Here is a 14,832-nt window from a genome sequence, read left to right as displayed (position 1 = left end):
GGCGTAGCGGCTTTGAGGTTGGCTGTCAAAGAAAAATTATTCAGTCCGTCGTGGCTAATGACGATACCCACTCACTCATAGTGTTGCCAGGTACACCATATGCTCAATCGACAGCGATGGGAATAAGTCTTATCATGTTATTATCGATATGATGCTAGCTGGGATTATGACCCCATGTCACATCGTAGAGACACTCCCATTTCCCCAATCCCGCTATCATGACATTTGGCCACGTCCGATTCTCTGCGGCCAGTGTGAGAGAGAAGAGAAGAGCTCCATCGGCGAGTCCATCCAGAGCCCACTGAAAATGCACATATTACCTGCTGTTGAACAAATTTCGTTTTCACATTATTCTGCTTTGCCTCACTAATCCATACCATACCACACCAGGAAACCCGACTCCCATCCCCATTGCAACTCGATTCTATTTTGTTTTAGCATGGTCTCACGATAACCACTTTATGCAGAAACCTGCTCATGTTCATGGCGCTGACTGCTTAGGTTTCTGGACCCGAACAACCGTTGACCCGCCCCTAAGCTTCAACTCAGCGCCACAAATTTTCATCGATTTCAATTTGCATTGGGTCTTTGAAAATTGTACATACAATCCTTGCCGTTCAGGACAAATGGAATGCTCCCTGTCCTTCGCGAATAGCCACAAACAATCGCTCCTTCAACTTGGCTTGTGTTGAGTAGTCAGGTAGTTTCAAGTAATTGACACAAGTCATAACACTCGGCAGATAGTCGTCGGAAGAGTAAGGGGGCTCGCTAGGCTTGCAAACCACCGTGAACATTGGCGTGAGACTCTTGAACCCTCCTATCGGTAATTTGGGACTGCCAGTTACAAATTGCAGGAAATCTCGGCGTTGAGCGGGCGTCAGCTCGGACATGGTCTGCAAAAGATTCTTCACACTCTTGCTGTCCATATTGAAACCATGATCAGCCTTGACGGAGTCCATCAAAGTTTCAATCGACCAATCCTCGTTAACTCTTCCAAACAACATGACCAACTCGTCTGGAGTGAAAGCTTTAAGAGTAGGGTACGCAAAGACCTGAGAGAAGCCAGTCTGGAAGGCTTCAACCTGTCGACGCACTCCACTGCCGAGACTCAAGTCGAGAACCTTATCGACATAGTCTTGAACATTGTCCATAGTAACAGGAATTTCCTGGCCATTCTCTGCTAATTCGATGTCGGGATATCCTGGCAATGTGAAGTCGAGCATAAGGTCTTCAATTCGAGCACCACGGATAGTCAAGTCATTGATGGCCTGCGCCTTTGCAGAATGTGTCATTGTTGAGTCAGTTTCGATTTTGATTTTAGCTTTGACAAATTGCTGCAACTGCGACAAGGAGTTGGCAAGATCGTGATCAATCGTTCGTAGTAAACCGAGAGATGGCGCGGCTGAATTTTCCCCAACCTTGAAAAATGTCGGGCTGAATGAGACATCTATGATTCTCGAGTCAAGCATCGAGCGTGCGACAAATTTGCCCAGTGTTTTGAAAAGGAGCATCAGTTTCTTGCCGGCTTCACTGCGACTTTCAGCTGTACTCAAGGGCGCGGGAAAGAGCCCATTCTTGCCAAAAGCAAATTGATCGTTGTCGCCAGAGTCGTTTTCGCGCCACATCTTGAGTTTCTTCTTGCAAAATTCTTTCGAGACATTGGAGTAGAACTCAAGCGTAGGTCCCAATCCTGTGCCAACTTCTTCAAAATACTCGACTTCTAAAACACTTGGGGATGCACCGTACATATCCATCACTTTCATGGCGGACTCCAGAATGCGGTGTCGAGAAATGCGAACCTTCTGGCGCTGTGGGCGTCCCATAATTGGTCGATCATCTCTCCGACGGTCACGACGATCTTCGTTTTCAGATTGGCTGTTCTGCCAGCGAATCATCGAACGTGAATAACCAAATGAGGTTGATTGCAAGAACAAGTGTCTCGTTTCGAAGGGAAAAAGGAATGGGAATGTTCTTGCAAGATCTTCACTCCAGTCCGGCAAGCAGTTACTAGCGACGATCAAGGGCTCTTCCAATTGACGGTTCATCTTGGCCGTCAACTTAGTGTTGATAAAGGACGCGAGCGGTTCTGCATGCAACATTAGATTAGGTTGGCCGGTACTTTCACGTACATCATCGAGATTTCCATTTAGCTCGTGAAGAATTCGTAGCAGGGCAAGAATAGAGGACGTCACCGGGTGGCCATTCAACGACGCTGGAAGACCATCACTGGACTCGGCCTTGTTCTCTGATCCGTTCCAAACGGGAAGGGCAGAGGTCTTGGGGGGTGGACCTCGGACTTTGCGAAATTTGATGGTATGAACACCCGACCACACACTTCTTGACGAAGAGTCTTGAGGCTGGTCACGGTTATGATGAACAGCACGATAAATGGTGGTATTGTTAGGGATGACTTTACCGTCAATGCTGAACTCGATATGCCAATCTTGAGGTGTTGATGACAATGCCGATGCATAGGAGGGTCTAGGGCCGGTTGTGGAGGTACTTGCAGGAGATGGACCTGGCGATTGATCTGAGGAAGGTGGCCGAGTACCACCTGGTACGGGTGTGCCCGGTTGAGGAGTGAAAACCCTAGTACCATCGTCTTGACGAGCGGTAACCTTGCCTGTAGAACCCACCTCCATATTGATGGCCCCTGGTTCTGGCATATCTTCCTCAGACATATCCTCCTCGATGCCGTCGACGAACGCTTCCAAAGTGCCATCAGCCTCTGTTTCTGGAGCATGTTCATCATCTAGAGTCTTCTCATCTGCGCATTCAAGCGTGTTGGTAGCGGCTTCAGTACTAGGCTCGGGAGCAGGTCGTGGTGGTCTTGATGAAGATGCCTGTGTCCGTCGACTCGAACGTTTTGGTTCGACTCTTCCTCCTTCACTCTTGTCTGCTGTGCCTTGCTTCGCTTCAGACCGCTGCTTATTGCGAGATGAGAGACGAGATTCAGAGCTTAATGCTGCAGCAGCAGGTGGAGGGGCCGCGGGCGATCCAAGCTCGTGACCAAACGGTGAAAAGAGGCCCGATTCAGCCGCTCCAGAGAGATGAGCCAGCCGAGCATTTGCTATTTGTTGCAACATGTCTCGACGTCTCTGAGCCGAGGCAGGACGGTCGGAGGAGCTGAAGCGAGGGCGCAAATAATCATCTAGAGCTTTGAAGGTCGCTATTGCGTGGATCGAAACTATCATCTCACGGTAGGTTGATGGAATGTCACTATCGCTGTCTGCTGAGAGCCTAAGTCGAATTTGGCGTGAGAGCATGGAAGTGGAACTACTTCTGGTACTTTCTGCGGCATTGTTGTTAACCGTCAAAACCTCGAAATGTTCAGCTCGACTCAGCAAGTCTTGAAGTTTCTGAATCAAAACGCTCAGCGACGTGGGATTTGAAGATTTTGATGCTGTCTTGATGTTTGATTTGTTAATAGAACCCATGAAAGACAGCACGAAGTCTGCTCGTGCGGAACTGGATGCCGGATGGGGGTCGTCACACAGAACTTTTAACAGGGCGCGAATCACTCCGGAGTCTAGTAACTCCGAGCTTGTTATGCTTTCTAAAGCATCCCCATCGAAATATCTTGCAAGACCACTGAACAATGAACTCTCCGTTTCGAAATCAATCGGGGCAGCATAAAAGTTTTCGATATCGCCGGCAAGCTTGTGGAGATTATTACGAATACTTGCTGCCTTGGCTTTCAGTTCTTTGCCCCTTCTTGTGTCGTGTTTGTCGAGGAATTTCTTAGCCCGCAAAACGACCAAGTCGGCAATACCGGCAATGGCTAGAGGAGATGGCATTTCTTCGTCGGAGGAGCCTGAACTCTGCGAATCATCGAGGTCATGATCGTGTCGAATCGCAAGATCTTCTTCATCTTCATCGTCTTCATCGTCTTCATCATCGTCCTCTGGATCGTCGTCACCGTCATCATCGTCCTCCTCATTGTCTTCGTCACTATGATCATTATCATCCTCTTCTGCGCGAGCGTCTTGTGGCTTGGAGTGACCAAGTGGGAGAATGTCTGTCGTGGAAGGCCCTGCCGCATACTGGCTATTTCCACTGGAGCGCTCATGCCCAGAGGAGCCTTTTCTATTACGTTCAAGGGGGCGATCGGCAAGTTTCTTAATCTCTCCAATAACACCTTCCCGATGGAATTGATACTGATAAATATCTTCAAGTCGCTCGAAGAGAAGTTCTGATGCTTCCAAGGCAAACATTACGAGGCTCGGGTGGTCCTCCTGGGAGAGAATTGAAGCAAGAAATGATGCATAGGGCACTGGCCGGAGAGCCTCTTCGATAACAGTTGTCTCGAGATTGGACAGGATCTTAAGTTGAGCAATCAAAACCTTTTGCCGCACACTGAGGTTGACGGTACTAGAATAAGCGTCTGTCAGAGTTGGTAAAAGAATCATTGCAAATCGGCGCGTTTCTTGCTTGCAAGTTTCCAGTAGTTGAAGTCTTGTCTCCAGTCGGGAGGGCTTATCAGCTGTAGAATCGTGAGCACTATCTGACAGTTCCTCGTCCATATCTTGATAAACTTCAGCATCAAGATCATGACCCATCTTGGGACGAGGGAGTAATTCGCAGATGACGTTGAGAGTTTCATAGATTTGTTCCCGAGGTCGATGGATCAAGGCTTGCATGATCACGACGCTGTCAATTCTTGAGGCAGCATCTGAAGTTTCGGAGGGCGGGGAAACACCAGTAAGGATTTGGTATAGAGTGTCAACGACATTCATCTTGAGCAGTTCTGCTGACAAGCGGGGGCTGGAGCGGGCAACAATGGCCAGGACGCGTAAGAATTCGGTATGGATGTTTGCACCAATCAAATTCGTGGTACCAGGGAGCAGGAGGCCCAGAATGGCCCGAAGCAGCGATGCATCAACCAGTTGCTCAAGCTTGTGAGGACTGTGTTTGAAACTGTCGATGACTCGTGTGACACAAAGACAGCCCTGCTCAACGACTTTCTGGTCATGACTGGCTAGGACGTTCAATAGAATCGGCATGACGTCTCGGATGACCGGGAATGAATCGTGGGGAATGTTACGACAGCAATTCGCTGCGGTAGTAACGGCAGTTCGCTGTGTACCTGTTGCAAAGAAGTCAAGGAATTGCAGACAAGCGGTCAAGCCGCCTTCGCGGACAATGGAACCAGGGAAGTCGATTGAGACTTTGGACAACGTGCTCAAGGCCTGCTCAGCAACATCGATGTACTGGATATCAAGCAATTTCTGACAAAGGACCGGTACAGCTCCACCATAAACCACATTTGCAACAGAGCCTCGAAGAGCTTCCATTAGATTTGCAATACAACGACATGCCAGGAGCATCATTTCAGGGTTTTCTTCGCCTGTGATGGGATTTGGTTGCATCAAACTGACTAACTCTTTGACGTAAGGGTCTGGCGAAAATTGGCCCGAGAGATTGTCTTCATTAGAGACCAACAACAAATTGGAAAGCTCCTCAAGCGCCAACATCTGCATTGTCGGGTTGTCCACCTGACGGAGATTGCTCAAGATTTCCCTTAGTCTTGATGACATGCCGCTCATCATTCCACTCAGAGCTCGAAGCGTACTTGACAGGCCCGAAGAGGGACCGCCACGACCAACACCAAAGAGTGCCGCAGCGAAAGGGTCATGCCCATCATCGTCGTCCATGTCGCTGTGGTTGTCACCGTCGTTGCTATCGCTATTGGATTGGTTGGGAGGCGGACTAGACTCCTTTTCTCGTCTTGAAGGTCTGTGATCAGGATCTTCATCATCCTTCATGATGACATCGTTGTCCTTCTTGATTGGGCGCTTCTTTGGTCGACGGGAAGAGGTGGTCTGCTGCGATGGAGGAGATAGATCTGATTGAGAAGTCAGATGAGTACGAAGGGTAGGCAGGTTCAAAGGCATACCTGGTCGAGCTTTCTTGTTATTGCTGCTCGAAGGACGTCTAGAGTTGGACTTTGAAGTCAACTGTTTGGATGCTTCGTCTGTATACCGAGAGGATGACCTGAGTTTTTCAGCGGATTTGTCCTGACTCACAGTTGAAGGAGAAGCCCACGCATTGTTCGACATTGCCGTAGCAGTGCTAGAAGTCTTACTCCTGCTTGTGCGAGAGGGCTGCAAGGAGGGGGCTTGAGGTTGTGGAGGCTCAACGACCTTCTGCCTCTTTCCCCGCGGTGGAGCAGACGAGGGGGACGAATCTTGCAGGGGATCGACAGGACTGGAAGGTCGACGGCCAGGAGCCTTTCGCTTCTTGGACAAGCCTGAGGGAGGGAGCGACGTAGGGGAGGGATCGGAGTCGGGTGAGAGTGTGGTAGACGGGGCGCCAGACTCTGCAGCGAGCCTCGCAGAAGAACGAGTGACTCTGCGGGACATGAGCAACAGATCTTGAAGGTATCACTCAAAGACTGCGGAGATTTTGGAAAAGGAATGGACGAATGCAGGATTTAAAAGAGTGGCTGGAGGGTGTGACAAATGGAGGTGAAAGGACGAGGCAGATGGAAAGTCAAGACTGGAGAGGGTTCTTGCGAAGAAGATGAAAATTGCGAGGCAGTGAAGTGAAAGTAATACCTGGCGTTGGGTGAAGAGGAAGGAGGAGAGGAGGACTGTGACGAGGAGGCAGTCAGGCTGCTGTGGTGGTTGCGGTTACGGTTACGGTTGAGGTGATGGTGGGCAGCAGAACCTGGTGTGCGTTGGACAGTTGCAAGCTGCGAGTTTGAAGAGGGTGCGGGCAGATGTGCCATACTTAACCCGCCATCGAAGGGGCGGCTGCAGGAAGGAATTAGATCTGAGTGAGAGACACTGCCATGATTTGAGTAGATGGCCTTTACAGTGAAACTGATGAAATGGGGAAATTCAAGAATGAGATGGCAGTGAGTTTGATATCCTGTGGATTAGGTATGGATGTCGTGTCGGCCTCTTTGACTTGCAGATGAGGCCAAAGCAGGACGACTAAGCCTAGTCGGGCCCTGGTCTGAGAATTCGGCAGTCCAGCCGTGCGGCATGATGCCTGATACATTACGGGTACGGCCTATGGGGTACCACTCTACCTAAAGTTACGAGGACAGTGGGATTACTCGTACCTCCAGTTAAGGCTCTCGTGAGGGGAGAAGGGTGGGTAGCGGGCAGTATTCTATAACACCAATAATTAACGGGCTACTTGGTACCTAACCCGGCAGGAAAAATACCCTCGTGGCCCTGCACAGAGAAAGCCTTTGCCTGTTCCAGTCTCCTTCTGTTGCACCCCGCCTCGATGCCTCACCAGCCCAGTGCGCGTGACTGAAATAGTTTATACTCCGATTCCTCAGTATCCCAATACTGCTGGGGTATAACGGATTTGGCTCGTCCTTCTGTGACAGTCCTTTGTACGGAGGTACTTGGCCACCTCAGTGATTCCGAACTAGCGAGGACCTTGGATGGCATCATTTAGCCTCCTAAGCTCTCACTAGTACACTACTGTCTGATTCACCAGATAATGATTGACCAAGTTACTAGTTACCACTGCGAATCCCGCTATTCCATCTTGTGTCTAGCAACATCTAGATTTTCAACATCCTCCCCCTTCTCAGTGTTCTCCAACACCGACTGGCACGGATTTCACAGGTTCTCAACCAGATACCCCACCCTCTCCTCCGCCAACACCAATAACAAATACTTACGTAGGTACAACACCCAGCAAGTCTGTCTCCTCTGCCCTGGGGCCAGCCGTAACTTAGGTCCTTCCCCTCGCCAGAAACAAAACCTTTCCGGTTACAAGTAATATTACTCATATCTAGACCCGGGAACTCGGAGCCCAACTTTCCCCTGCCCTTCCCTGCCCTTGGGGTGGAAAAACTACAACCTGTGTTCGTACATCTCCCACCATCCCTCTCATTTCTCCACTTCGCCGAACCGAGAACTTGTCACCACCACCATCACTGGTACCACCACTCTCGATTTTGTTCACTTCTATCCGGCCATGGATGCCATCAAATGCTGAGAGGTCCCTCGTTGACTGCTCGTCACTCCTGCTCTACCATCCTATGCCCGTTCCTTCGCCCGCTGCACTCTCAGATTTCCTCGAGCCATTTTGATCCAGCGTCTTCTTGCGCCCCGCTATCCGACTCATCCTTCTTTCCCACCACAACTTCGTCTGACAAATCCACCCTACTCTCGATAGTGCCTCCAGGAACCTCAATTTCTTCTTTGCCGCTCGCGAAGAGTCGACTTCCACTCGTTCAACGTCGCTCCACGGTTCTTCAGGCCATCACAGGCGATTTCAGCGTCATGGACGAGTACCATTTCCCGGATGCCCGCCTCAAGAAGAAGATGGACGACCCGTCCAAAACACCACTACTCCTTGTTGCTTGTGGCTCCTTCTCCCCTATAACTTTCTTGCACTTGCGTATGTTTGTAATGGCTGCCGATTATGTCAAGCATAACACAGAGTTTGAAATGGTAGGCGGGTACCTCTCACCTGTCTCGGATGCCTATAAGAAGCAAGGACTTGCTCTTGCAGAGCATCGGTAAGCATTGGCACAGCACATAGTAAAGATGCTGGCAGCTACTGACTGTTTTGTCAGGGTGGCCATGTGCCAACTAGCCATTGACAAAGCCTCCAACTGGCTTATGGTCGACACCTGGGAAGCCGAGAAGAAGGAGTACCAGCCAACAGCAAAAGTTCTAGATCATTTCGACCACGAGATCAACGTTGCGAGGAAGGGGATCGATACTGGAGATGGAAAACGAAAACCCGTTACGATCGCTCTTCTTGCCGGTGCTGACTTGATTCAAACCATGTCAACCCCTGGCGTGTGGAGTGAAAAGGACCTTGATCATATACTCGGCCGCTACGGCACTTTCATCATTGAGAGATCAGGCACTGACATCGACGAGGCTCTTGCCAGCCTTCAAACATATCGTGACAATATTCACGTTATCCAGCAGCTTATCCAAAATGACGTAAGCAGCACAAAGATCAGGCTTTTCCTTCGTAGAGGAATGAGCGTGCAGTATCTCATCCCTGCACCAGTCGTTGAATATATTGAGCAGAATCATTTATACGGCGACGATGGCCGTGCATCAAGCACGACCTCCATCACTCAAGACAGCGACAAGGGAAAGTCCAAAGCAAATTCGTCCAGCAGCTAATGCTTGATCACCAACCAGGATTTCATTTGATTTATCTGTCATTGCGTTGGGCCCCGATGCCAACCTCCTCCGCGAGCAACTCAAAGCTCGTCAATGTACCACTGTGAGAGAATCCTAACTCTCGAATCTGCCACTGAAAGATGTTGGCCCTTACGCGGATGATTCGCTATGTTTAATGCCCACCCGCGTCGTGCCAGAGAATGGCATCTTGGGATGCCACACCGAGTCGTGCCGCTGGAGTGCGGCAAGGTGAATATTGTGTATCTTATATGAGCAAGACTTGGTCGATGTTGACTTGACATCGAAGCTATACACGAACCGAGAGCGTCTCCCTCAAGACGCTTAATTTCATCGCCCAAATAGACAGTCGGGCGATACATGACATTGCAGATTCCGAGACCGGATTGTTGCCCAAAGCACTAGCAGGAGGTGGCTGATTGAACTGAATACTACACCAGCATACCATCCGGCACCAGTAAACAGGCTTTACCGTTTGTAGCCTGCCCAAAAAAAGAACACTTAGTTTGGGTATCTGCCTTTCTACGCGTTTTATAACGTGTAGGTATACACAATACCGAGTTGAACTCGACCGCTAAATTACCATCGACGGCCCGCTTGTGGTTGCTCTGGGATAAAATTTTGATTTCAAGGCGCACTACATAAGTTCACCAGAATAAAGAAGACATGTGAGATTCATGTAAATCGGCAGATTGCTGATAAAAATGGATTACAATCATGATAACTGACTATGATGTACACGAGTCCAATAAGACTCCCAGAGCCATACGTATTCTTTGAACATTCCTAAGCCTGAGACCTTGCAGAAAGCATGAATACTTTCCCAAATTGCAGTCCATGGATCTACACGACTTCCTGAGTCCATCTTTTTACCCCTAGGTAGGTAGATATGGTCACCTTGATCTAGCGTCCTTCCTCCCTTCTCCCACCTAACCTGCGCCTGCCAGTGTAACACAGCTTCATCCCATCAATTTGTCCATCTGAAGCAGACTGAAAACCCAGCGAGTCCAACCTTGAAGTTTGTTCAGCGTAGAACATGCCGTTACCAGCCTTTGCACCGAGGCTGCGCTCCCACTTCCGTCGGGATGGGAATCCATACTATTGGTAGATCACACTCACCCGGACGCTCCTCCGGCAGCTCCTCCCCAATAATGTCCATCGACCCGTCCGACGACCTGGTTTTCGCCCACGCCCTTTCTGCCCTCTGCCCACTCGTTGAGCTCTTTGCGGTCCTTGCCTGTGTACTTCTTCAGCTCTTCATCTGAGAGAACCACATCCTTGCCCGTCTTCGCAGCATGGTACTTGCTATACTTCTCGCCGAGCCAAGATTTTTTGCGCTCCTCGCCATCTTCTGACGTAGCGACCGAGGAGCTCGGGTCGAGAGACTGTGAGTTCTTCGCCTTTTGCTTCCTCGTCTCTTGGTTCTCAACACTGGCGGGGTCGTTTTCATGCGCAAAATGTCGCTTCGCCCCCACCGATGTCGGATCGGAGTCGTGTGTGCCATTGACTTGCGATGCCTGCTGTTGATTGCTGCTAGTCGCGGTTTTGTCATCGTTATCCCAACCGTCGTTAGTCATATACGGTTTCAATTCTACTTGGTCCGGCGCTGCTCCCCTTGGACCAACGCTTCCTATGTCTTCATGGGGATAACTGGATTTAGCAGCATCCATACCCTGCCCGCTGGGCCCAAGTGCTCCGTCGTCGTTTAGGTGAGAGATCCCAGCCCTTCCATCAGTGGCTTCGCTCGGGCGTCCGGAACCCGATGCGTCATGGCTTTTCTTCGATTTTGCGGTTTCATGTGGTGCGTACTCCGTCATCCTTCGGCCCTGATTCCCTTCCTGACTATAATCGACACTGGCGAAGTTGGTATTGACCCTTTTTGGTGCCGGTGTCGGCGCCGCATTCACATTCACATCATCGCCTTTCAGGCTGGATGATCCACAGCCCATGCTGAGAGCTGATGTGCGGTGATGATATATGAAACCTGTAGCGCACTTGTGACCATTTGCTGCCTCAACGAGGTCCTCTGAGTATTTGGTCAAAATGCGTTGGTAACCGGCGACAAATCGTCCGTCGTTATTGTCGCGCAAAGCAAACGAAAGCTTTAAATACGAGGTGGTGCGAGCGCTTTTGCGGATCGATCACCATCCAACAAGCAGAGGTGCAATGAGAACTTCAGGTCTCTCAAAGTTACTCAGATTAGACGTGTCAACGAGTCTCTAACCCCTCGTGTCGTGATTGTCGTCAAAATCAAATCAGAACAGAATTCAAAAAGAACCAGCAATGGAAGGTTCTGCTCTCTGCCAAAACTGTGCCGGCCACCATCGGCTAGCCAGGCCTCCCAAGAATAGCCCAGAATGCGTCAATCGTGTGGTTTAGGGTGACGCTTGCACAGCCTCACAAATGGGATGCTCTTCCCAACCAGCTTTCCCTTCACCCCGCAATTTTGGTATGTTGAAAGGTGGGAAGCTTCTCCACTTGATTGGTTGTGGCCTTCAGCCGAGGCAGAATTCATTGTTGATCTTGCCAATAATCAATATTCCATTGCGTGGCGCTCTTCTGGGACAGCTTCTATTGCATTTAGGGAGCCAAATTGACACTACGTGGAGCGAGCTAACTTAACTGATTGCTACCCAGTAAATCGTCCGTACTGCGTACTCTAGGGAGACAGGGTCGCGTTGTGCCCGTGCTTCCATTCTATATCCGCGAAGTACTCCGACTTCTATCCCCCCGAATACGCTTGATTGTCGGTGAGCCTTCCCCAACTTTATGGTATGTACGAGGCCATACGAGAACTTGGAGGGGCATCCTACTGGCGACACCGAGCACCTGTCAATATAGAGTACTACGCATACAGAAGGTACCTAGACATGTACTTCCCGACTGAACTTTGTAGCCTACGTACCTAATTGTGCACATTGTAAAGCTCCATTGTTAGAGTAGGGTGGCATTGTCCAGTGCGGGGTACGGGATAGCATCACGTTCTCCAGAGACTCGTAGCTTGGACATCATCTGCATTGGTGGTTCCATTTATAGGGATACTCCAACACCTGGGTATGAAGTTGAGGAGCACTAATATTGGGGTCAAGTTGACAAAAAGGCCGTTCATCCTGAGACTCGTTGGACCTTTGTGTAAGCTGTCAACACATATGCTATCTAAAGCGAATACGTCCAGCTGTTCACCGAATCTCCCAAGTTAGTGTAGTGGATAGAGTGTCCAGCACCGTCCCCCCAATCGTCCCGGTGAAGCGTGTGTGAGTGTGTGCCACGAAGCTCTATTTTTGGCAGGACTGGGGGACTGCGAACCATATCGCGCCACACCATGGCCACAAAGAGGGCGTCAGTCAGTCTACTGAGATCGTTGAGTCGATCACGGCAATCGATTCAGATCCAGACCCAGGTCCAGACACAGACAGCCAGGTTCTCAAGCACTAGCGGTGGCAAAACGAGTAATGTCCTTCACGATGGGGACCTGGCAAGCGTGCGGGCGATGTTCAACCTGAGCAACAAGAACTTCATCGTCACCGGCGGAGGGCGAGGCATCGGGTATGCGATCACACGGGCGATCACAGAAATGGGGGGCAACGTCGCGGTGCTGGATGTGCTGAATGCGCCCGTCAAGGACTTTGGAACACTAGAGCATGATTTCGGCGTCAAGGCTAGATATCTGCGCGCGGATGTGACGGACGAGAAGAGCCTCACTAAAGGGTTCGAGCAGTCGATTTCGGAGTTGGGTTCATTGCATGGCTGGTCAGTGTTCCGTCTATAGCCCTATGAGAGGGGAGGGGGAGCTGCCTGCCAAAACTCTATCCGCTAATGCTTTTAACACAGTGTGACTGCAGCGGGTATTGCGTTGGACAAGCCCTTTGTCGAGCAGTCGTGGAAAGAAGTCAGGAGAGTACAGGAGGTAAATGTGAGTCTCGGATCACTACTTGGATACTCCGTGCGTGCATGTCCAGCAGTACTAATGCTGCACACCACAGCTTACGGGGACATTCTTCGCCGCGCAACTTGCTACCAAGCAGATGGAGCAGCAAGGGACTGGGGGAAGTTTGGTCTTGATAGCTTCCGTCTGTGCGCATGTCGCCATTCCAGGCCACCGGCTGTCTGCTTACCACGCCACCAAGGGAGCAGTCAAGATGCTGAGTACGGCGTTGAGTGTCGAGCTGGCCCCGCATGGAATCAGAAGCAACACGATTTCGCCGGGGTATATCGAAACAGACATGTCCAGGACGTTGCGAGAAGAGCATCCGCATTTGGTGGAATTGATGCATTCTACGCCACCGTTGAAGAGGATCGGGAACCGCAACGATCTAACTGGTGCGGCTGTGTATCTGCTGAGCGACGCCAGCTCCTATACAACAGGTACCGACATTCTGGTCACCGGCGGCCTGCATGCGGGCAGGATTGAAACCTGATGTGGTCTGATGTGTCGAGGTAGGCGGTGATATAGTGAAGGGCTAGTCGTCGGTCATTGGTGAGTTGATTCGACAGCTTTGACGTGGCTGTTTGTTCCTACAATGGTTTCACCCCTCGGTGAATACTGGCGATGCCTCCTGTCAAATTTTCGTACCCAATGCCAGGGGTAATAAACCCAGCAGCTTGAATCATGTCTCTAAATTCTCCTTGTGGAGGATGTCGTTCAATGCTCTCGACGAGGTATTGATAGCTGTCACGGTCGCCTGCTACCAGTTGCCCGATCAGTGGAATGGCCCCGAAACTCCATCTCTTGTACACAGCATTGAACAAAGCACTGTCCACATGACTGAATTCAAGCACGGCAAACACACCTCCTGGCTTGAGGATTCGGTAGGCCTCGCGTATAGCGGCTGCCTTGTCAGTGAAGTTTCTTATCCCAAATGAGACAGTGTAGAGATCAAAAGAGTTCGATTCGAGTGTCGGCATTGACTCCGCATTGTCTTGCATGAAAGATAATCTGGGGGTGTTTCCATATGGGGTTTCGAGAGCTCTTTTCTGTCCTTCTGCCAGCATGTCTCCGTTAATGTCTGCAATTGTCACTTTTGTCTTCAGGTCGCCGTTGATATTCGTTGCATGGTCGAGCATGCGAAACGCGATGTCGCCCGTCCCACCGGCCACGTCTAAAATATTCCAGCCTGTCTCGCTTTTTCGACTTCCCGGGTTGAGGCTGCGGACAAAGTAGTCTTTCCAAAGTCGATGGATTCCGAGAGACATGAGGTCGTTCATGGTGTCATATGACGATGCTACAGAGGAGAAGACAGCTCCAACTAGGGCAGGTTAGGGCCAGTTTCATGAGACTTCGATGATGGATTTGTACCTTTGGCTTCTTTCTGTGCTTCAGCTACCGTCTCGAACCCAAAGTGTGTCGTGCGTGCATCTTCGCCGGGAAGCTGCTGTGGGCGCAGTTGGGTTGTGGCAAGCAGCCTTCTCGATGGATTGAACCTTCGGTTGACGTTCAAAAGTGTAGGCAAACGTTGGGAGATGGGGCGCGACATGGTTATAAGTTTCTTGTGTAGGTGTGTTTACAAGCTTCACAATCGCCTGTCTAACAGAACGTGACTTCGGTTTTTCGAAAGGTCCAATGCAGCCTCGTCTCTCGAACCCAAATGAGTTTAGCATTTGCAGAACATCGGAGGCTTGCTCGGAGATGGGAGCAAAGAATTTCCGGGACCCTTCAATCTGAAGGACTAGCTGTCCGTGGATAACCGAGGGTCATAGA

The 14,832-nt window shown here is 50.4% G+C and overlaps 5 protein-coding genes across 5 annotated transcripts; 2 read left to right on the top strand and 3 right to left on the bottom strand.

The window, feature by feature from the left end:
* Nucleotides 1–617: 617 nt before the first annotated feature.
* A1O9_01826 (E3 ubiquitin-protein ligase TRIP12) lies at nt 618–6,362 on the bottom strand (the record flags this gene model as incomplete). The annotated part of the gene is made up of 2 exons (XM_013410984.1): nt 618–5,845; nt 5,897–6,362. The coding sequence occupies 2 exons, from the start codon at nt 6,360–6,362 to the stop codon at nt 618–620; spliced, it is 5,694 nt and encodes a 1,897-aa protein (XP_013266438.1).
* A 1,890-nt stretch (nt 6,363–8,252) lies between these two features.
* Nucleotides 8,253–9,116, top strand: A1O9_01825 (nicotinate (nicotinamide) nucleotide adenylyltransferase; the record flags this gene model as incomplete). The annotated part of the gene is made up of 2 exons (XM_013410983.1): nt 8,253–8,491; nt 8,549–9,116. 2 exons carry the CDS (start codon nt 8,253–8,255, stop codon nt 9,114–9,116), a joined length of 807 nt encoding a protein of 268 aa, XP_013266437.1.
* Nucleotides 9,117–10,249: 1,133 nt separating this feature from the next.
* A1O9_01824 (uncharacterized protein) lies at nt 10,250–11,083 on the bottom strand (the record flags this gene model as incomplete). The annotated part of the gene is made up of 1 exon (XM_013410982.1): nt 10,250–11,083. The coding sequence occupies one exon, from the start codon at nt 11,081–11,083 to the stop codon at nt 10,250–10,252; it is 834 nt and encodes a 277-aa protein (XP_013266436.1).
* A 1,541-nt stretch (nt 11,084–12,624) lies between these two features.
* On the top strand, nt 12,625–13,552 carry A1O9_01823 (uncharacterized protein; the record flags this gene model as incomplete). Its single annotated transcript, XM_013410981.1, has 3 exons — nt 12,625–12,884; nt 12,966–13,047; nt 13,118–13,552. 3 exons carry the CDS (start codon nt 12,625–12,627, stop codon nt 13,550–13,552), a joined length of 777 nt encoding a protein of 258 aa, XP_013266435.1.
* Nucleotides 13,553–13,649: 97 nt separating this feature from the next.
* On the bottom strand, nt 13,650–14,608 carry A1O9_01822 (ubiquinone biosynthesis methyltransferase; the record flags this gene model as incomplete). Its single annotated transcript, XM_013410980.1, has 2 exons — nt 13,650–14,380; nt 14,431–14,608. The coding sequence occupies 2 exons, from the start codon at nt 14,606–14,608 to the stop codon at nt 13,650–13,652; spliced, it is 909 nt and encodes a 302-aa protein (XP_013266434.1).
* Nucleotides 14,609–14,832: the final 224 nt, after the last annotated feature.

This window comes from Exophiala aquamarina (genome assembly GCF_000709125.1).
Source record: "Exophiala aquamarina CBS 119918 chromosome Unknown aczIA-supercont1.1, whole genome shotgun sequence".
Classification (NCBI taxonomy): Eukaryota; Fungi; Ascomycota; class Eurotiomycetes; order Chaetothyriales; family Herpotrichiellaceae; genus Exophiala; species Exophiala aquamarina.
The sequence above is the reverse complement of the archived record's forward strand: the minus strand, read 5'-3'. Positions and strand labels throughout refer to the sequence as shown.